This window comes from Gymnodraco acuticeps, unplaced genomic scaffold, assembly GCF_902827175.1.
Source record: "Gymnodraco acuticeps unplaced genomic scaffold, fGymAcu1.1, whole genome shotgun sequence".
In the NCBI taxonomy this organism is placed as follows: domain Eukaryota; kingdom Metazoa; phylum Chordata; class Actinopteri; order Perciformes; family Bathydraconidae; genus Gymnodraco; species Gymnodraco acuticeps.
This window is the reverse complement of record NW_022990305.1, coordinates 202,156-219,016: the sequence shown is the minus strand read 5'-3', so window position 1 is coordinate 219,016 and position 16,861 is coordinate 202,156. Positions and strand designations below refer to the sequence as shown.

At 42.6% G+C, this 16,861-nt stretch overlaps 1 protein-coding gene across 1 annotated transcript; it reads right to left on the bottom strand.

Annotated features, from left to right (window-relative positions):
* Positions 1-1,354: 1,354 nt before the first annotated feature.
* On the bottom strand, positions 1,355-14,964 carry LOC117550352 (zinc finger protein 239-like). The gene is made up of 4 exons (XM_034222768.1): positions 14,680-14,964; positions 10,527-10,592; positions 5,929-5,994; positions 1,355-2,410 (listed from the first exon to the last, which is right to left on the bottom strand). Exons 2-4 carry the CDS (start codon positions 10,557-10,559, stop codon positions 1,727-1,729), a joined length of 783 nt encoding a protein of 260 aa, XP_034078659.1. The 5' UTR covers positions 10,560-10,592; positions 14,680-14,964; the 3' UTR covers positions 1,355-1,726.
* Positions 14,965-16,861: the final 1,897 nt, after the last annotated feature.

Genomic DNA, 16,861 nt, shown 5'->3' with positions numbered 1-16,861 from the left:
TCAAAGAGTCTCTTTGTGTCAAAGACTTTAATGAGAAAATAGAAAAAAAGTTTGAAGTTTACAGCTCAGATTATTACAGCAGCAAGAATCACATTTACTGAGAAAACAGAAAATGAACGGCCATCACAATGAAGTAGAGATAATGTTATATCAGAGTTTCACTAGAACAAGAATGTCACAAATGTACTTTATCACTTCTCATACCTAACGTTTTGAAGATCACTTGAAGTAAATACAAAAAAAAGTACCAAAAAAGCCACTCAAACCTTTGAATTGAATCAAAACATAGAAAACACGATTCAGTGAACGTTACACACAGAACAATGTAAAAAGGCTGGTTTATCTAAATAAATAAAACATTTTTATGAACCAGAGCACCACATATAGAGCTAAGTGTGTGAGGACAGCAGGATTTTGGGAGGTCTGAATGTATTCCATAAAAAACCTGTTTATTAGAACTAGGGCCGGGACTTTAACGCGTTAATTAAGATTAATTAATTACACAAAAATTAACGCGTTAAAAAATTAACGCATTTTAATCGCAGTTATTTTTGCACCGCGGAACGTTTCTCACTGGATGAGTTTCAGGCGTACCGATTATACTGGAGCACCAACTAACGTTCATGACTTCAGACAACAACAAACCACAGTGAACAACAGTGGGAAATGTTGTTTTAAAAAACGGACGGATGGAAGCGTCGATAAGAGCACGGTTGTGTGCAAATTATGCAAAAAGGAATTCGCATATCACCGCAACACCTCAAGCCTCAAGTATCACCTCAATGCAAAACATATAGCAGCTAGCGTGGAAGCTAGCATGGACGTTAGCCTCTTTTATCGCGTTCACACCAAAAAGAGCCGGTACTAAAATTAGTTAATGAGAACCTTTTTACCCCCACGAAAGTCCCTGCTAGAGAGCAGGGACTTTCGTGCGGCTCTCTTGTGAGAAAAGAGCTATATTTCTGATTGGCTGGGCGGATTGCAAACCACGCCCCGTAAAACTCCCAAAAAGTTTTGTGAAGCCGCCATTTTATTATCCTCGCATTAGCATTATTAGCATTAGCCCAGCGCAGAAACGCAGAGAGACTAACTTATGGCAACACAAAATAAAACATGGGAGCGGTGGAGATGAGGAGGTGTCGGCGTTCTGGCGATTTACTCGGAAGGCTGCTGGGACTCCCAGCAGCTTCTACTGAAGCCAGTCCCCAACTCCGGGGACTTCCGGCCGGGGACTTTGGGCGGCAGTATACGCCGTGAAGTGGTTTGCGGCCTGCCAGTAAACCCAAAGCAGAAGAAGAAGAAGTGACGTCAGCGGCTTCATTTGCCTAATCCACCCCCAGGTTCAAAGAGTTCTCATGAACTAAGTTCTCATGAACCTTTGTGGGAAAAGTACTGCGGTGTGAATGCGCCTAATGGTATACTAAAATCCATGTGAAAAAAAATTGCTTCTCACTGTTCTTAGGTCAAATATGTATATGCGATTAAAAATGCGATTAATTTCGATTAATTAATTACAAAGCCTCTAATTAATTAGATTAATTTTTTTAATCGAGTCCCGGCCCTAATTAGAACATAAAGTCACTGTTGGTCAGCTTTACATTTGGACCAAAGCAGGAGGAATGCTAGCTTGACTCAGAACAGGATCAGATGGAGGCAGAGTGGTGGGTCTAAGGGAACTGATTTGAGTAAAGGCTTTCCCACACTGTTCACAGCTGTATGATTTCTCTCAAGTGTGAATACGACGATGGATCTTAAGATTGTGTGATTTAGTAAATGACTTGTCACACTGTTCACAGCTGTATGGTTTTTCTCCAGTGTGGATGCGTTGGTGGACTTTAAGGTTACGAGAACAAGAAAAAGTTTTCCCACACTGTTCACACCAGTATGGTTTCTCTCCTGTGTGAACACGATGATGGACTTTGAGTTCACTTGATGTAACGTACGTTTTTTCACATTCTTTACAGCTGTATGGTTTCTCTCCAGTGTGAACACGTTGATGGACTGTGAGTCTACATGAAGTAATGAACATTTTCCCACATTCTTCACACCAGTATGGTTTCTCTCCTGTGTGAATACGATAATGGATTGTGAGTTTACTTGAAGTAGTGAACGTTTTCCCACACTGGTCACAGCTGTATGGTTTCTCTCCTGTGTGAATTCGCTGGTGGGATCGAAGGTGACCTTTCTCAGTAAAGTTGTTGCCACACTGTTCACAACGGTAGGGTTTCTCTCCAGTATGAATGCGCTGATGAGATGTAAGGTTGCCTTTCTGAGCAAAGGTTTTCCCACATTGGTCACAGCTGTATGGTTTCTCTCCTGTGTGAACTCTCTGATGAACCTTTGATTCTCCAGAGGTCTTGAAGGATTTGTCACACAGGTCACAGATGTGAAGTCTGAGTCCTCTCTGATTCTAAAGCAACAGACACACAGAGAGAGAGACATTCATTAGACAATCTTTTGCAACATTCCTTCTTGAACAAAAACAAAGTAATTGAGCTATCGTTTTTAAACTAATCGTTCTCAACAAATGTTATTAAATAACTGATAAAGAATCACTCAAATGCAGCAGTCTGCATCTGTAGATTTATCCTAAATTCACCAAAAGTTAGCATTCTAACGTAACAAAGTACCGCGACCGCTGTTTGCACCATGTCAACAGAGATATCGGTTGAAATAATGCATAATCTCATCGGATCCAAATATGGTCATTTCCTTTGTATCAGCAACCAATCGTTTACAAAGGGGTCTTAACCAGTTAAGCCCGAAGGTCCCCCCAGTGGACCCCTCCCAGTTTTGTTCTCTCACATGTCTCAGGGCTTCTTAACATTTATGAAACTATTAATGTTTCATACCCTTTTAAAAGGTAAGAAACTCCGCTAACTGACAATAAGAACAATTGTTAGCTAAAAAAAACACAAGAGTAATACCAAGCCTTTGAATTAGCATTGAGCGAAAAAATGCTAACTAATGCTAACGCTTTTTTACACACGGTAGAAATGCCCTTATTACTATCTTAACTGCACAAACAAGATATACGATTTAAAGCTGAGACTCCACACATGTAATGTCATCACTGTAAGACCTCGAATTCCTGGAGCTATCAGCCAGAAAAGAGAAAGTAAACAACATCCGGTTCCAAAAATATTACAATAATTACGTCTTACCTTTTTTGATTTGTGATCAAAAGTTGTGTTCAACGGAATAAAAACGCATCTCAAGGTTAATCCAATGTCTTTGTGTCACGTAGAATTTTTTACTGATAATCAATCATCATATTTATGGCAATATACTCGGTATAAAGTATTGCCGTCCAGGCTTGCACTTTCAGATATGCTTCGTTTGCTTCTCTATTACGTCCGCTATGGTAATGTTTACGTAGATTTGGGAACTGCCCATCGATTCTATTGGTTCTGATGGTTAAGAAAAAGGTGTAAATCACACGAATCGACCAATGGGTTCCAGAGATATGGTCCTGCATAAAGTATAAAGAATGCCAGCCAGCGTGGCAACATTACGCAGCCGACTTCATTTATTGTTTACAACGTAACGAAGCAGGAAATGCAGCAGGACCCAGAGCGCACGGAGCACAGAGCGGACAGCAGATAACGGAATTGCAGTTTTATTGCTTATAGATTATCAGAACATTTCAAAGGGGACACAGTCACATTGGATATTAACCTATGGATTAACTACATCATCGTTTTTATCGTTGTAATGCCATTGAAGACCAGTTTAGACCAGGCAAAGACGAAGGTAAGCCATGCGCCACTTGTTTTGATGTACGTTTTTGTTGATAACGTCGCAAGTTTGTATCTTTCAGTGTTGAGGTGGGCACCGTTAGATTCTGTGTCTTTACGATCATAAACGATGTGTTGGATGTGCAGCTAGGATAAGTAATAAGGGAGCTAGATGTTAGCATTGTGTGTTTTTTTTGAAAAAAAAATGAAAAGATCAGTTAAATGAGTTTTTCCCCGTTATATGGATATAATATATTCATAGTTTATTAAATATTAAGGTTCCTTAGACGTTGTTTCCTGCAAATGACGCGATTTCGGGTCCGTGGGGCCTAAGAGGATAACAGAGTATGTTTTTGTTTTTTTCACAACAGTTGTATTTGGATGGAATGAATACCTATAGTGATAATTCAAAGTAATAAAAATGATTTTTACAGTGAAAAAGGTCAAATGGAACTGATGGTTCCCAAATACCCAGAGGTGAGTCCACCTGGACTTTATTTTTCTAAACCTCTCTAAAAAGGTCAAATTTAACTTGTTTTGCATCAATCTTGATATAGGGTACTTATTATATGTTATAGTTTGGATTCCTAAAGCTTTTAGTCTACTAACCCATCATTCAAGGGTGCTTTTCACTATAAGTAATGGGGGTTTTTTAGGCGGACATTAGAATTTACATGTTTTTACTATGTTCCATCTGAATTTACTTTAAAATAAAAACATCTATATTGATTCTGACACTTCTACATCCAACTCACAGATTTAACCTTGCTTTGAGAGAAAATATTATTAATGTACCCCTTTTAGAAGTGAAGATATAGTCTTTGTTGTGTTAGTGGCATTTTCGAGGCTCAGGGCTTAAGAGGTTAACAGGATAAACATCCAGGATAAAAGCCACATAGTTGCACCTGCAAGGTGAATACAGCTGGTAAAAGAAAAAGTGTTTGAATGCGTACATTAACAGGTTTATGACATCACTGCCCCGTCTAAGACACGAGTGGATCTGACTTTAATTACATTTGACTCGAGTGTTTCGTCAACTTAATGTGTTGCTTAAAATAATACTTCTGCATACAGTCTGTTGCACGGCCAGATACGGCTCAGCTGACTCAGATAAGGAAATATATGATAGTCTATAGTGTCGCGGACTGTACGTAATGTTACTTTGATCCGGTTACTTATGTTGTGGCAGATATGTAAGTACGTTTTCTTAACGCTAATGTTAAAATAGCCAAATTGCTCTGAAGATGGGAGGTGATATTCTATTAATGTTCACGTTCACACAGTCGGTGATTTTTAAACTGTATTTCCTTTCTCCTGTATTATGACTTGATCGCTTTAAACTCCGCACACTGAGCTCTGATTGGTAAGCAGGCGGTGCTTTCACTGAGTTGATCTCTTATCATGGAACCTAACCTGCTCCGGAGCAAGCTAGCCGTTCAGCATAAGTTACCATGAAGATCTAGCCGCTTTATCTACTTTTACTTGAGGAACATTTTGATTGCAGGATTGTTCCTACACTCTGGTACTTCTACTTTTATTCTAGTACAAGATCTGAGTACTTCTACTTTTGCTCAAGTACAATATCTATACTTTCACGACCACTGTTTATAACCTATGAAAAAAACTATTAGAAAACTAAAGCTAACGTTAGCAGATAGTGATAATGTATAGTTAGCTAGCTCTACGATTCCTTAAATAATATTGCGACAGAAAGACGTTTCAATTCACATCAGCTCTGCCGCTCCGACAGGGAGCTCTACCAGCGGTCCAGTCTGTGCCACGGTGACTCCGACCGCACAGTTACTATTAAGGAACGCACCCGTAGGTAATGTAGCTGCTGAAGCTAGACCCTCATCACAGAGCAGCAGAGTTCAGCCGACAGACAGGAAGACTCCAGCACACAGCTTGCGCTTCATTATAATATATAAAAAAATAACACCATGCGCTTCATGATGGCACATAACAGCTCGAGGCCGCAGATTACTGTCCCTGGGCAAGACACTTCACCCCGAATTGCTCCTGTGGGGATTGCCCACAGTATTGAGTATGTAAGTCGCTTTGGATAAAAGCATCTAACAAGTAATGTTTATCCTTAAACAAAAGTACAGGTTTAAAGTCCTTAAATAACACAAATGTCCCAGTGTAAGGGATAACAGTGTTAGGAATATATTGTGATGAAGTGAACACTGACCTGAGTTCTGGGGGTCTCTTTGTTCCCCTCCATGCTGCTCTCAGTGCTCCTTCTCCGTCTGGGTCTCTGAAATAAGTATTAACACTACAGTCAACACAAAACCAATCTACAGCTAAGAAGTAGCTTAACAGCAGAGGTGGGAATAAATTAACTCCATCCTGCTAGCAGGTTAGGGTTAGATGGAAAGGCCTGCACTTCACGAACATAAACTCCGCCAGGGGCGAACAGTGTTTGTAGAAAACCACAGCGTCCCTACACCAAGCATCACTGATGTAAACAATCACATCGCCGCCGCTCTTCCCCCCCGCTAACCGTAGATCTATCTGAGCAGTAGCATGTTAGCCAGTCGAGCTGAATGTCAGATTCTGGGATGTTGCCATTTTGCCATGAAAACGTACACAGCACTCTGTGTCGACCGGAGTAGTCTTATGATGTCCATGTTATTGTCCAGTGAGCGAACATTAGCCATGATGCTCGGAATAGCGGGCCTGTGTGGGCTAGCTGCTAGTCTAGCTTGAATGTCTCCGCGCATACCCCTCTTCTGCTTCCTCTCACACCGCTTGCGGCGTCTCCTATTTATGGGCTCAGAACAGTCTCATAATACACACATGCGCACAGAAGGATTCACATTTGTATTTCATGATCCGCAAAAGGATTCACACTTGTGTTTTTCAATGCACACACAAATGTATTCCGTTTCATATACATGTAAATAAAATCCAAATACAGAAAAAAGTTTTACATGTGTATTTTTGATCCTCACATATTTGTTTTCCCGTTTAAAACGTCTGAACCTGCAAACACAAACCGCTTTCTGTGCACGGATCGCTGTGCATTCGTGTGTGGGTTTTTTGAGACTCCCCTGACGGTCAGCCGATTCGTACTTGTAATTATTTCTATCTATAGCCAATCAGATGTCTCCTCAATTCTAAGCCAATCACATGAGCACGCCCCCACAATGGTAGATTTCTTGCGTTCATGACGTAGCGCTTCATGTACGCATTTTGCTCAGTCCGGAGCTGACAGGTCCATGGAGCCTGCCTGCAGCCGCTAATCTCAGGACACCCTCCACTCTCAGTACAGCGCCACTTTCCGAACAGGAAATGCACGCAAATACAAGCCTTTATATTATTAAGGTACAGCGCCACTTTCCAAACCATTGATGAATGCTTGTGTACATAAAAACGGCAGGCAAAACCGTTTTAAATGTGTGTTTCCTGTATGGCGAATACAGCTGCTTTATTTATGTCTGAAGTTGTTGTGAGTGTGGAGGGAGCAGCTACAGGTTAGCTTAGCCTAATCGATCAGTGCACTACGAAGCCAGTGCTAGACAGTGACCTGTTAACGGGGGGAGCCCCGCCGGTCATTATCGGCCGATATTCACTCTTAATAGTTTGATCGGTGCTCTCTATAAAGGCCGATCAAGAGAGCTGGATCTGATCGATATGGACATAAACGCGAGTGAAGTATAACCGGACTCAAGAGAGAGATCAGATCAGCTGCTGAGTCTGATGGAGACACGCTGCTCTGCATGATGACCTGATGCTCCGCCCTCTGTTTAGCGAGCTGACCGGACTGCGCAAAATGCGTATATGAAGTAATCTTACCCTCGTGGGGGCGCGCTCATGTGATTGACTTAGAATGAAGGAGACATCTGATTGGCTATAGATAGAAACAATTACAAGTACGAATCGGCTGACCGTCAGGGGAGTCTCAAAAAACCCACACACAAATGCAAAGCGATCCGTGCACAGAAAGCTGGTTGTGTTTGCAGGTTCAGGGGATTTAAACGGGAAACTAATAAGTGAGGATCAAAAATACATATGTAAAACTTTTTTCTGTATTTGGATTTTATTTACATGTATATGAAACGGAATACATTTGTGTGTGCATTGAAAAACACAAGTATGGATCCGGAAATACAAGTTTGAATCCTTCTGTGTGCATGTGTGTATTATGAGACTGTTCTGAGCCCATACCTATTCAGCACGAGGTTGAACGTATCCCAAAGCCGCTGAGTACCTCTGCCAGCGTAGCGTCTATTGTTTGTTTTGTTGTTATTTCCTTCTCCAGCAGGAACTCACGACTGTACTGTATATTCCTGACTGTACTATCGGTTCGGGATGTTAGAAGTTAACTAGACGAACACACGTTAAAAACACTAAAGACTCGGGAGAGCTAGTTGCTGTCTGCGCTGCCATCTTGGTTAGCCTGCTGTGAGGAATGATCGATGAACAGCTCCAAATTAAAAATCTACTCAGTATTATCAGTAGTAAAACAACACAGTGTTATAGCACCTCTTTCTTTCAGAATGAAGCGAAAAGTATTCAAATAGGTGAAAATCACAACAAGTCTGGCCATGTTGAGAACTGTACATACACAAAAGGGGAGTTAGTCGGTTCCAGCATGCGGGACTGGCTTTACAAGGTGTTGGTGATTAGGGATGGGTATCGTTTGAAATTTATCGATTCCGATTCCGATTCCGGTTCTGCTTATCAATTCCGGTTCTTATCGATTCCCCGTTTCGATTCCAAAATTGTAAAAGAAAGAGGTCAAACGTTTAGATAACAAAAATATCTTTATTCTTTTCAGCTTTAACTGAAATTGTTACAAATAAAAAATATACATGCAATACAAATGTATTGCACAATAGCTGTGCTTTATTTTAACTGAGCTATGCCTGTGGCAAGCTATTAACACTGTGCCCAATTGTCTTTTTATTTTTTAGTGTAGTGGAGCCTCACTTCAGAGCGTTTACCGCGACCCATCTTTGGTGTTATGAAGTGACTGAGCTCGTGAACTGTCTACGGGAGGGCGGGGGGAGCCTCGCTGCGGGGCAACTGTGGACCTCTGTCGCCTGTCAGCGCAACTTACATGATGCCGTTTAAAAAAATTAAGGGCGGTGCCGGCCATCAGCGTACCGAGCCGGCCGTCAACGGCCCGCTGACGACCGGCCGTTCTGTGATTCTCCAGGTCCGCCCTGTATTCCACCGGGTCGCCGCGGTACAGACGGACCCGCTGGAATACAGGGTCTACCGCGTTTAGGAACCGTTAAGCAGAACCGAAAAGGTGTATTTTGTACGGGTACCCGGCATTTTCTTATCGGTTCTCATCTGGAACCGAGTTTCGGTTCCCAACCCTATTGGTGAGTAACACGAGTGTAATGTGTAACGTTAATGTCAGCTAGCTAAATTCACCTACGCGACTCTGGGATTTGTAGTCTTTCAAGTTGCATATTTTTCATAGTCTTATATTTCAACAGGTTTAAGACAAACTGACTTTTTTGACATGGAAATTATTTTTTAAGATTGACAAACATCATATGTGTAATTCGTGGCACAATTCAAACGGGATCGAACGATAATCTTTCTCTCCCCATTGACTGCAACACATGATTTTTCAGAAATAAGGTCCCATGGGGCGGAAGTAGATGGGCGTGACTTCGCCACTCTATAGTCCAGTGAGCGAACATTAGCCATGATGCTCGGAATAGCGGGCCTGTGTGGGCTAGCTGCTAGTCTAGCTCGGATGCCTCCGCGCTTACCCCTCTTGTGATTCCTCCGTTTGTTTTGTTGTTATTTCCTTGTCCAGCAGGAACTCACGACTGTACTGTATACTCCTGGCTGTACTATCGGTTCAGGATGTTAGCAGTGAACTAGACGAACACACGTTAAAAACACTAAAGACTCGGGAGAGCTAGCTGCTGCTGTCTGTGCTGCCATCTTGGTTAGCCTGCTGTGAGGAATGATCGATGAACAGCTCCAAATTATAAAAAAGTACTAAGTATTATCAGTAGTAAAACAACTCAGTGTTATAGTAAAAGTACTCAGTAATCTCAGTAGTAAAAGTACACAGTATTATAGTAAAAGTAGACAGTATTACCCGGTGTTTCTGCTACTCTTTGTTCGTCAGTTTGTTGATGTTCACCGACTAGCATTAGCCACCTAGCATGAAGCAGCTAACAGCAGATAAGGATCCGGATGAAGAGGTGGAATTGTTCTGAAGCTCCTCTCGTCTCTTCTTCTCCTGAGAGAAACGGGTTATATTCTAATATATCACAGATATATATGAATGAGAGCTGATAGAGACTCCGACTGATGGAAGCTTCACAACTGGATCTTGCCTGAGAGCATGGTCGAGAGCAGAAGTACCCGGATGTGGGCCCACAGAGCATGCGCAGTGGAGTTTTCCCGTAAGCCCCGCCTCCCATCTCCCGCTCTCTGTCAGTTAGATCAGGGGTTCCCAAACGTTGCCATGCCAAGGACCCCCATATAGCATTATCCTCTGGCGGGGACCCCCCTGTTGCAATTTTTTTTTAAATGATGTGTAAGTTAAAAAAATAACACCATGCGCTTCATGATGGCACATAATAGCTCGAGGCCGCAGATTACTGTCCCTGGGCAAGACACTTCACCCCGAATTGCTCCTGTGGGGATTGCCCACAGTATTGAGTATGTAAGTCGCTTTGGATAAAAGCATCTAACAAGTAATGTTTATCCTTAAACAAAAGTACAGGTTTAAAGTCCTTAAATAACACAAATGTCCCAGTGTAAGGGATAACAGTGTTAGGAATATATTGTGATGAAGTGAACACTGACCTGAGTTCTGGGGGTCTCTTTGTTCCCCTCCATGCTGCTCTCAGTGCTCCTTCTCCGTCTGGGTCTCTGAAATAAGTATTAACACTACAGTCAACACAAAACCAATCTACAGCTAAGAAGTAGCTTAACAGCAGAGGTGGGAATAAATTAACTCCATCCTGCTAGCAGGTTAGGGTTAGATGGAAAGGCCTGCACTTCACGAATAGTGTTGTCACGATACCAACATGTTGGTTTCGATACCGATACCAAGTCAAGAATTGCGATTCCGATTCTTTTCTTAAAAAAAGGGAAACAGTCTTAAATGTAATTATTGTGCTTTATTTCACACCAGAACCATAACACAAACGTTTAAACAATGAGAACAATAAACAAAATAAATGACAATAATTCGTATTAAATCAAATTAAGCATCATCTCAAACAACTTTTTTGTTTTATAAAATATAATTTTTTTTATATTTTATTAACATTTAATAGTACAGTAATATAAATAATTATTGACCAAATGTATATTGCAGATGTTAGCCACATTGGTAAGTTAGCTAAAAATGTATCATTGCCATTAATTGCCTCGTTTGTCACAAAATAAATTACACTGGTTTGACTTAGATTTGAGGGCATGGGCATGTTATCTATCATATTCGCTAACCTGTCTGTCTTTAAATTCTTTAAACAGCTCTGGATGCCGGTTGGCGGGTGCTTAGCCAAGTTTGATGTGTTGGCTCCCTTGGTTTGCAGGGATCTAAAACATGTCTCACAGACAGGCCTCGTGGTGTCGGTAGGCTTGTCCTCACTGTCAGAGATATAGCTCAAATATTTCCAAATTTCGCTTTTGCCGTCTTTTTTGTCAACAAGCCGAGGCGCAGCGGCAGTTGCACTCCCACTTGCAGCCATGCTTCTCGTTTTCTCACATGCTCTGGCAGCTAGCGCGTGGCCGCGTGCACGAGAGAGGGGAGGGACTTAGAGCGTGCTTGAGAGGGGCGGGACTGAAGGCACGGCTGCAGTGCAGGGAGAGTGGAAGCAGAGCACTGAACACACACGGCTCTTATTAAAACGGCGCTTTCTCACCGGAGTATTTTTCCCTGTCATTCTTAAAGTACCGATACTAATGAAACGGAGGAATCGTACCGTTTTTAACGGCAGGGTATCGCGGTACCTTTCAAGTATCGGTACACCGTGCAACATTATTCACGAACATAAACTCCGCCAGGGGCGAACAGTGTTTGTAGAAAACCACAGCGTCCCTACACCAAGCATCACTGATGTAAACAATCACATCGCCGCCGCTCTTCCCCCGCTAACCGTAGCTCTATCTGAGCAGTAGCATGTTAGCCAGTCGAGCTGAATGTCAGATTCTGGGATGTTGCCATTTTGCCATGAAAACGTACACAGCACTCTGTGTCGACCGGAGTAGTCTTATGATGTCCATGTTATTGTCCAGTGAGCGAACATTAGCCATGATGCTCGGAATAGCGGGCCTGTGTGGGCTAGCTGCTAGTCTAGCTTGAATGTCTCCACGCATACCCCTCTTCTGCTTCCTCTCACACCGCTTGCGGCGTCTCCTATTTATGGGCTCAGAACAGTCTCATAATACACACATGCGCACAGAAGGATTCACACTTGTGTTTTTCAAAGCACACACAAATGTATTCCGTTTCATATACATGTAAATAAAATCCAAATACAGAAAAAAGTTTTACATATGTATTTTTGATCCTCACATATTTGTTTTCCGTTTGAATCCCCTGCACCTGCAAACACAAACAGCTTTCTGTGCACGGATTGCTGTGCATTCGTGTGTGGGTTTTTTGAGACTCCCCTGACGGTCAGCCGATTCGTACTTGTAATTATTTCTATCTATAGCCAATCAGATGTCTCCTCAATTCTAAGCCAATCACATGAGCGCGCCCTCACGATGGTAGATTTCTTGCGTTCATGACGTAGCGCTTCATGTACGCATTTTGCTCAGTCCGGAGCTGACAGGTCCATGGAGCCTGCCTGCAGCCGCTAATCTCAGGACACCCTCCACTCTCAGTACAGCGCCACTTTCCGAACAGGAAATGCACGCAAATACAAGCCTTTATATTATTAAGGTACAGCGCCACTTTCCAAACCATTGATGAATGCTTGTGTACACAAAAACGGCAGGCAAAACCGTTTTAAATGTGTGTTTCCTGTATGGCGAATACAGCTGCTTTATTTATGTCTGTATGAAGTTGTTGTGAGTGTGGAGGGAGCAGCTACAGGTTAGCTTAGCCTAATCGATCAGTGCACTACGAAGCCAGTGCTAGACAGTGACCTGTTAACGGGGGGGAGCCCCGCCGGTCATTATCGGCCGATATTCACTCTTAATAGTTTGATCGGTGCTCTCTATAAAGGCCGATCAAGAGAGCTGGATCTGATCGATATGGACATGAACGCGAGTGAAGTATAACCGGAAGCAAGAGAGGGATCAGATCAGCTGCTGAGTCTGATGGAGACACGCTGCTCTGCATGATCACCTGATGCTCCGCCCTCTGTTTAGCGAGCTGACCGGACTGCGCAAAATGCGTATATGAAGTAATCTTACCCTCGTGGGGGCGCGCTCATGTGATTGACTTAGAATGAAGGAGACATCTGATTGGCTATAGATAGAAAAAATTACAAGTACGAATCGGCTGACCGTCAGGGGAGTCTCAAAAAACCCACACACAAATGCACAGCGATCCGTGCACAGAAAGCTGTTTGTGTTTGCAGGTTCAGGGGATTTAAACGGGAAACTAATAAGTGAGGATCAAAAATACATATGTAAAACTTTTTTCTGTATTTGGATTTTATTTACATGTATATGAAACGGAATACATTTGTGTGTGCATTGAAAAACACAAGTATGGATCCGGAAATACAAGTTTGAATCCTTCTGTGTGCATGTGTGTATTATGAGACTGTTCTGAGCCCATACCTATTCAGCACGAGGTTGAACGTATCCCAAAGCCGCTGAGTACCTCTGCCAGCGTAGCGTCTATTGTTTGTTTTGTTGTTATTTCCTTCTCCAGCAGGAACTCACGACTGTACTGTATATTCCTGACTGTACTATCGGTTCGGGATGTTAGAAGTTAACTAGACGAACACACGTTAAAAACACTAAAGACTCGGGAGAGCTAGTTGCTGTCTGCCCTGCCATCTTGGTTAGCCTGCTGTGAGGAATGATCGATGAACAGCTCCAAATTAAAAATCTACTCAGTATTATCAGTTTTAAAGTACTCAGTATTATCAGTAGTAAAACAACACAGTGTTATAGCACCTCTTTCTTTCAGAATGAAGCGAAAAGTATTCAAATAGGTGAAAATCACAACAAGTCTGGCCATGTTGAGAACTGTACATACACAAACGGGGAGTTAGTCGGTTCCAGCATGCGGGACTGGCTTTACAAGGTGTTGGTGAGTAACACGAGTGTAATGTGTAACGTTAATGTCAGCTAGCTAAATTCACCTACGCGACTCTGGGATTTGTAGTCTTTCAAGTTGCATATTTTTCATAGTCTTATATTTCAACAGGTTTAAGACAAACTGACTTTTTTGACATGGAAATGATTTTTTAAGATTGACAAACATCATGTGTAATTCGTGGCACAATTCATACTGGATCGAACGATAATCTTTCTCTCCCCATTGACTGCAACACATGATTTTTCAGAAATAAGGTCCCATGGGGCGGAAGTAGATGGGCGTGACTTCGCCACTCTATAGTCCAGTGAGCGAACATTAGCCATGATGCTCGGAATAGCGGGCCTGTGTGGGCTAGCTGCTAGTCTAGCTCGGATGCCTCCGCGCGTACCCCTCTTGTGCTTCCTCCGTTTGTTTTGTTGTTATTTCCTTGTCCAGCAGGAACTCACGACTGTACTGTATACTCCTGGCTGTACTATCGGTTCAGGATGTTAGCAGTGAACTAGACGAACACACGTTAAAAACACTAAAGACTCGGGAGAGCTAGCTACTGCTGTCTGTGCTGCCATCTTGGTTAGCCTGCTGTGAGGAATGATCGATGAACAGCTCCAAATTATAAAAAAGTACTAAGTATTATCAGTAGTAAAACAACTCAGTGTTATAGTAAAAGTACTCAGTAATCTCAGTAGTAAAAGTACACAGTATTATAGTAAAAGTAGACAGTATTACCCGGTGTTTCTGCTACTCTTTGTTCGTCAGTTTGTTGATGTTCACCGACTAGCATTAGCCACCTAGCATGAAGCAGCTAACAGCAGATAAGGATCCGGATGAAGAGGTGGAATTGTTCTGAAGCTCCTCTCGTCTCTTCTTCTCCTGAGAGAAACGGGTTATATTCTAATATATCACAGATATATATGAATGAGAGCTGATAGAGACTCCGACTGATGGAAGCTTCACAACTGGATCTTGCCTGAGAGCATGGTCGAGAGCAGAAGTACCCGGATGTGGGCCCACAGAGCATGCGCAGTAGAGTTTTCCCTTAATCCACGCCTCCCATCTCCCGCTCTCTGTCAGTTAGATCAGGGGTTCCCAAACGTTGCCATGCCAAGGACCCCCATATACAGGGCCGCCCCTGGCCAAGTTGGGGCCCCAAGCGACATTGTGAGATGAGGCCCCCCCTAACCGACAGGAGTGAAAACATTTTTTTTGGAAACAAAGTAGGCTACTTTGAAAATATAATTCCTGTTCATTATTATTATTATTATCAACAGTTACTTTTGTATACGGTGAGGTAAATGGTAAATGTGCATGTATGTCGTTCAGTATGCGTTTACAGGTGAATACGTCTGCATTTCCTGCCAAATACTAGCCTCAAAAAGATTACAATATAATGAATGCAAATAAACTACTTCTACTAATAATCATAATCAATTCAATAATATAAATACTATATTATTTTATTATAATATAGTTGTAATATAGTCAAGACAAAACATGCTTATGACATGCTCAAAAACTGATATTTCTTAAATCTGTATTCTAGTTCCCTCTGTCAGCAATGTATCAACAACTACACACACATTTCTATCAGTATTTCTCTGTGTTGTGGTTGACATGATGATGACTGTTAGGGGTTAAGGGGAGAGGCTGAGCATCACCATCAAATGTGCAAATTCACATAAAAATGAATAAGAGGGGAAAAAATGCTCCATGTTTTTTAAGCTGTAAACTTGAACTGTTATGTAAGCCAACTAGACAGACAGTGTATCACTCTTCCTCCTGTACATTAGCAGATAAAAGGCATAACATACTTGAATGAATGTTAAATAAAGAATGCTGGAAATAACTGCATCTCCATTAGCCTGTATGCTATGCAGAGACTGCCTTCTTCATGTCGTGAATTGCAGCTGATGTTTTAATATGGCAATTGGTAATTTGACTTATACAACATTCGCAAGTTGTACATTTGACTCATACAATAACCCACCTTCGAGTGATGCTCTAGTTTCTTCATGGTTAGTTTTTTTTCCCTCTTGCGCCGGACTGAAAACTGTCTTTCAGCGACATCTCTTCACCTGCACTAGTGGCCGTATCAAAGCCGTGATTGGTCAGATGTCGATTCATTGCAACGGTGTCGGGTTACAGACGTGCTCCCCTTGTCACCTCTCACTCTCACGGGGGGGGGGGGGGGGTGGGGGGGGGGGGGGGGGGCGGAGAACGGAGAACTGAGCGGAGAACTGAGCGGGAACTGAGCGGAGAACTGAACGGAGACGAGATAACTGAGCGGAGGAGAACCTGAGCGGGAGAACTGAGCGGAGGAGAACTGCGCACAGCAGCTGAGGCCCTCTGGGCGGGGCCCCCTGCGCAAGGCGGGGCCCCATGCAGCCTGCGTGATTGGCCTGTAGGGAGGGGCGGCCCTGCCCATATAGCATTATCCTCTGGCGGGGACCCCCCTGTTGCAATTTTTTTTTAAATGATGTGTACAAGTGCCTCCCGATGGAACATGCAGTGCGTTGCCACTACATTTGGGGCCTTCTGCCTGATCGAAACTGTCACTCCGCTGTATTTGCCTGTCATAGCCCCACTGCCCCATCTGAACACACACCCACACAACGAGACCAGTCAAGTCCGTTTGAGATGATCTAAAACTTGGAAAATGTCTCTTCATGTGGTCCTACCTTCCAGTGCTTTGCAAAAATAATATTTCCTCAACAAAGTTGTCTTCTGAAATAAATCTGATGTATGCAAGCAATTCTGCGACATTTGCTGAGCAGATTTTCACTCGCTGTAGCGGCAGCTCGATTCTGATTTGCTTGAAGGGCGGTCGTGTGATTAAAAAACAAAAAATATGAAAAGATTGGCATCAAAGGACACAGATTGATAGATATGCAGTTATTAATAACATTTATGC

Excerpts from the sequence above, each read along its gene's own strand:
- LOC117550352 (XM_034222768.1), bottom strand. The coding sequence starts at position 10,559 with ATGGAGGGGAACAAAGAGACCCCCAGAACTCAG. Across the intron at positions 5,995-10,526 it reads AAGAGACCCCCAGAACTCAG|AGACCCAGACGGAGAAGGAG; the intron begins GTCAGTGTTCAC and ends TACTTATTTCAG. Across the intron at positions 2,411-5,928 it reads AAGAGACCCCCAGAACTCAG|AATCAGAGAGGACTCAGACT; the intron begins GTCAGTGTTCAC and ends CTGTTGCTTTAG.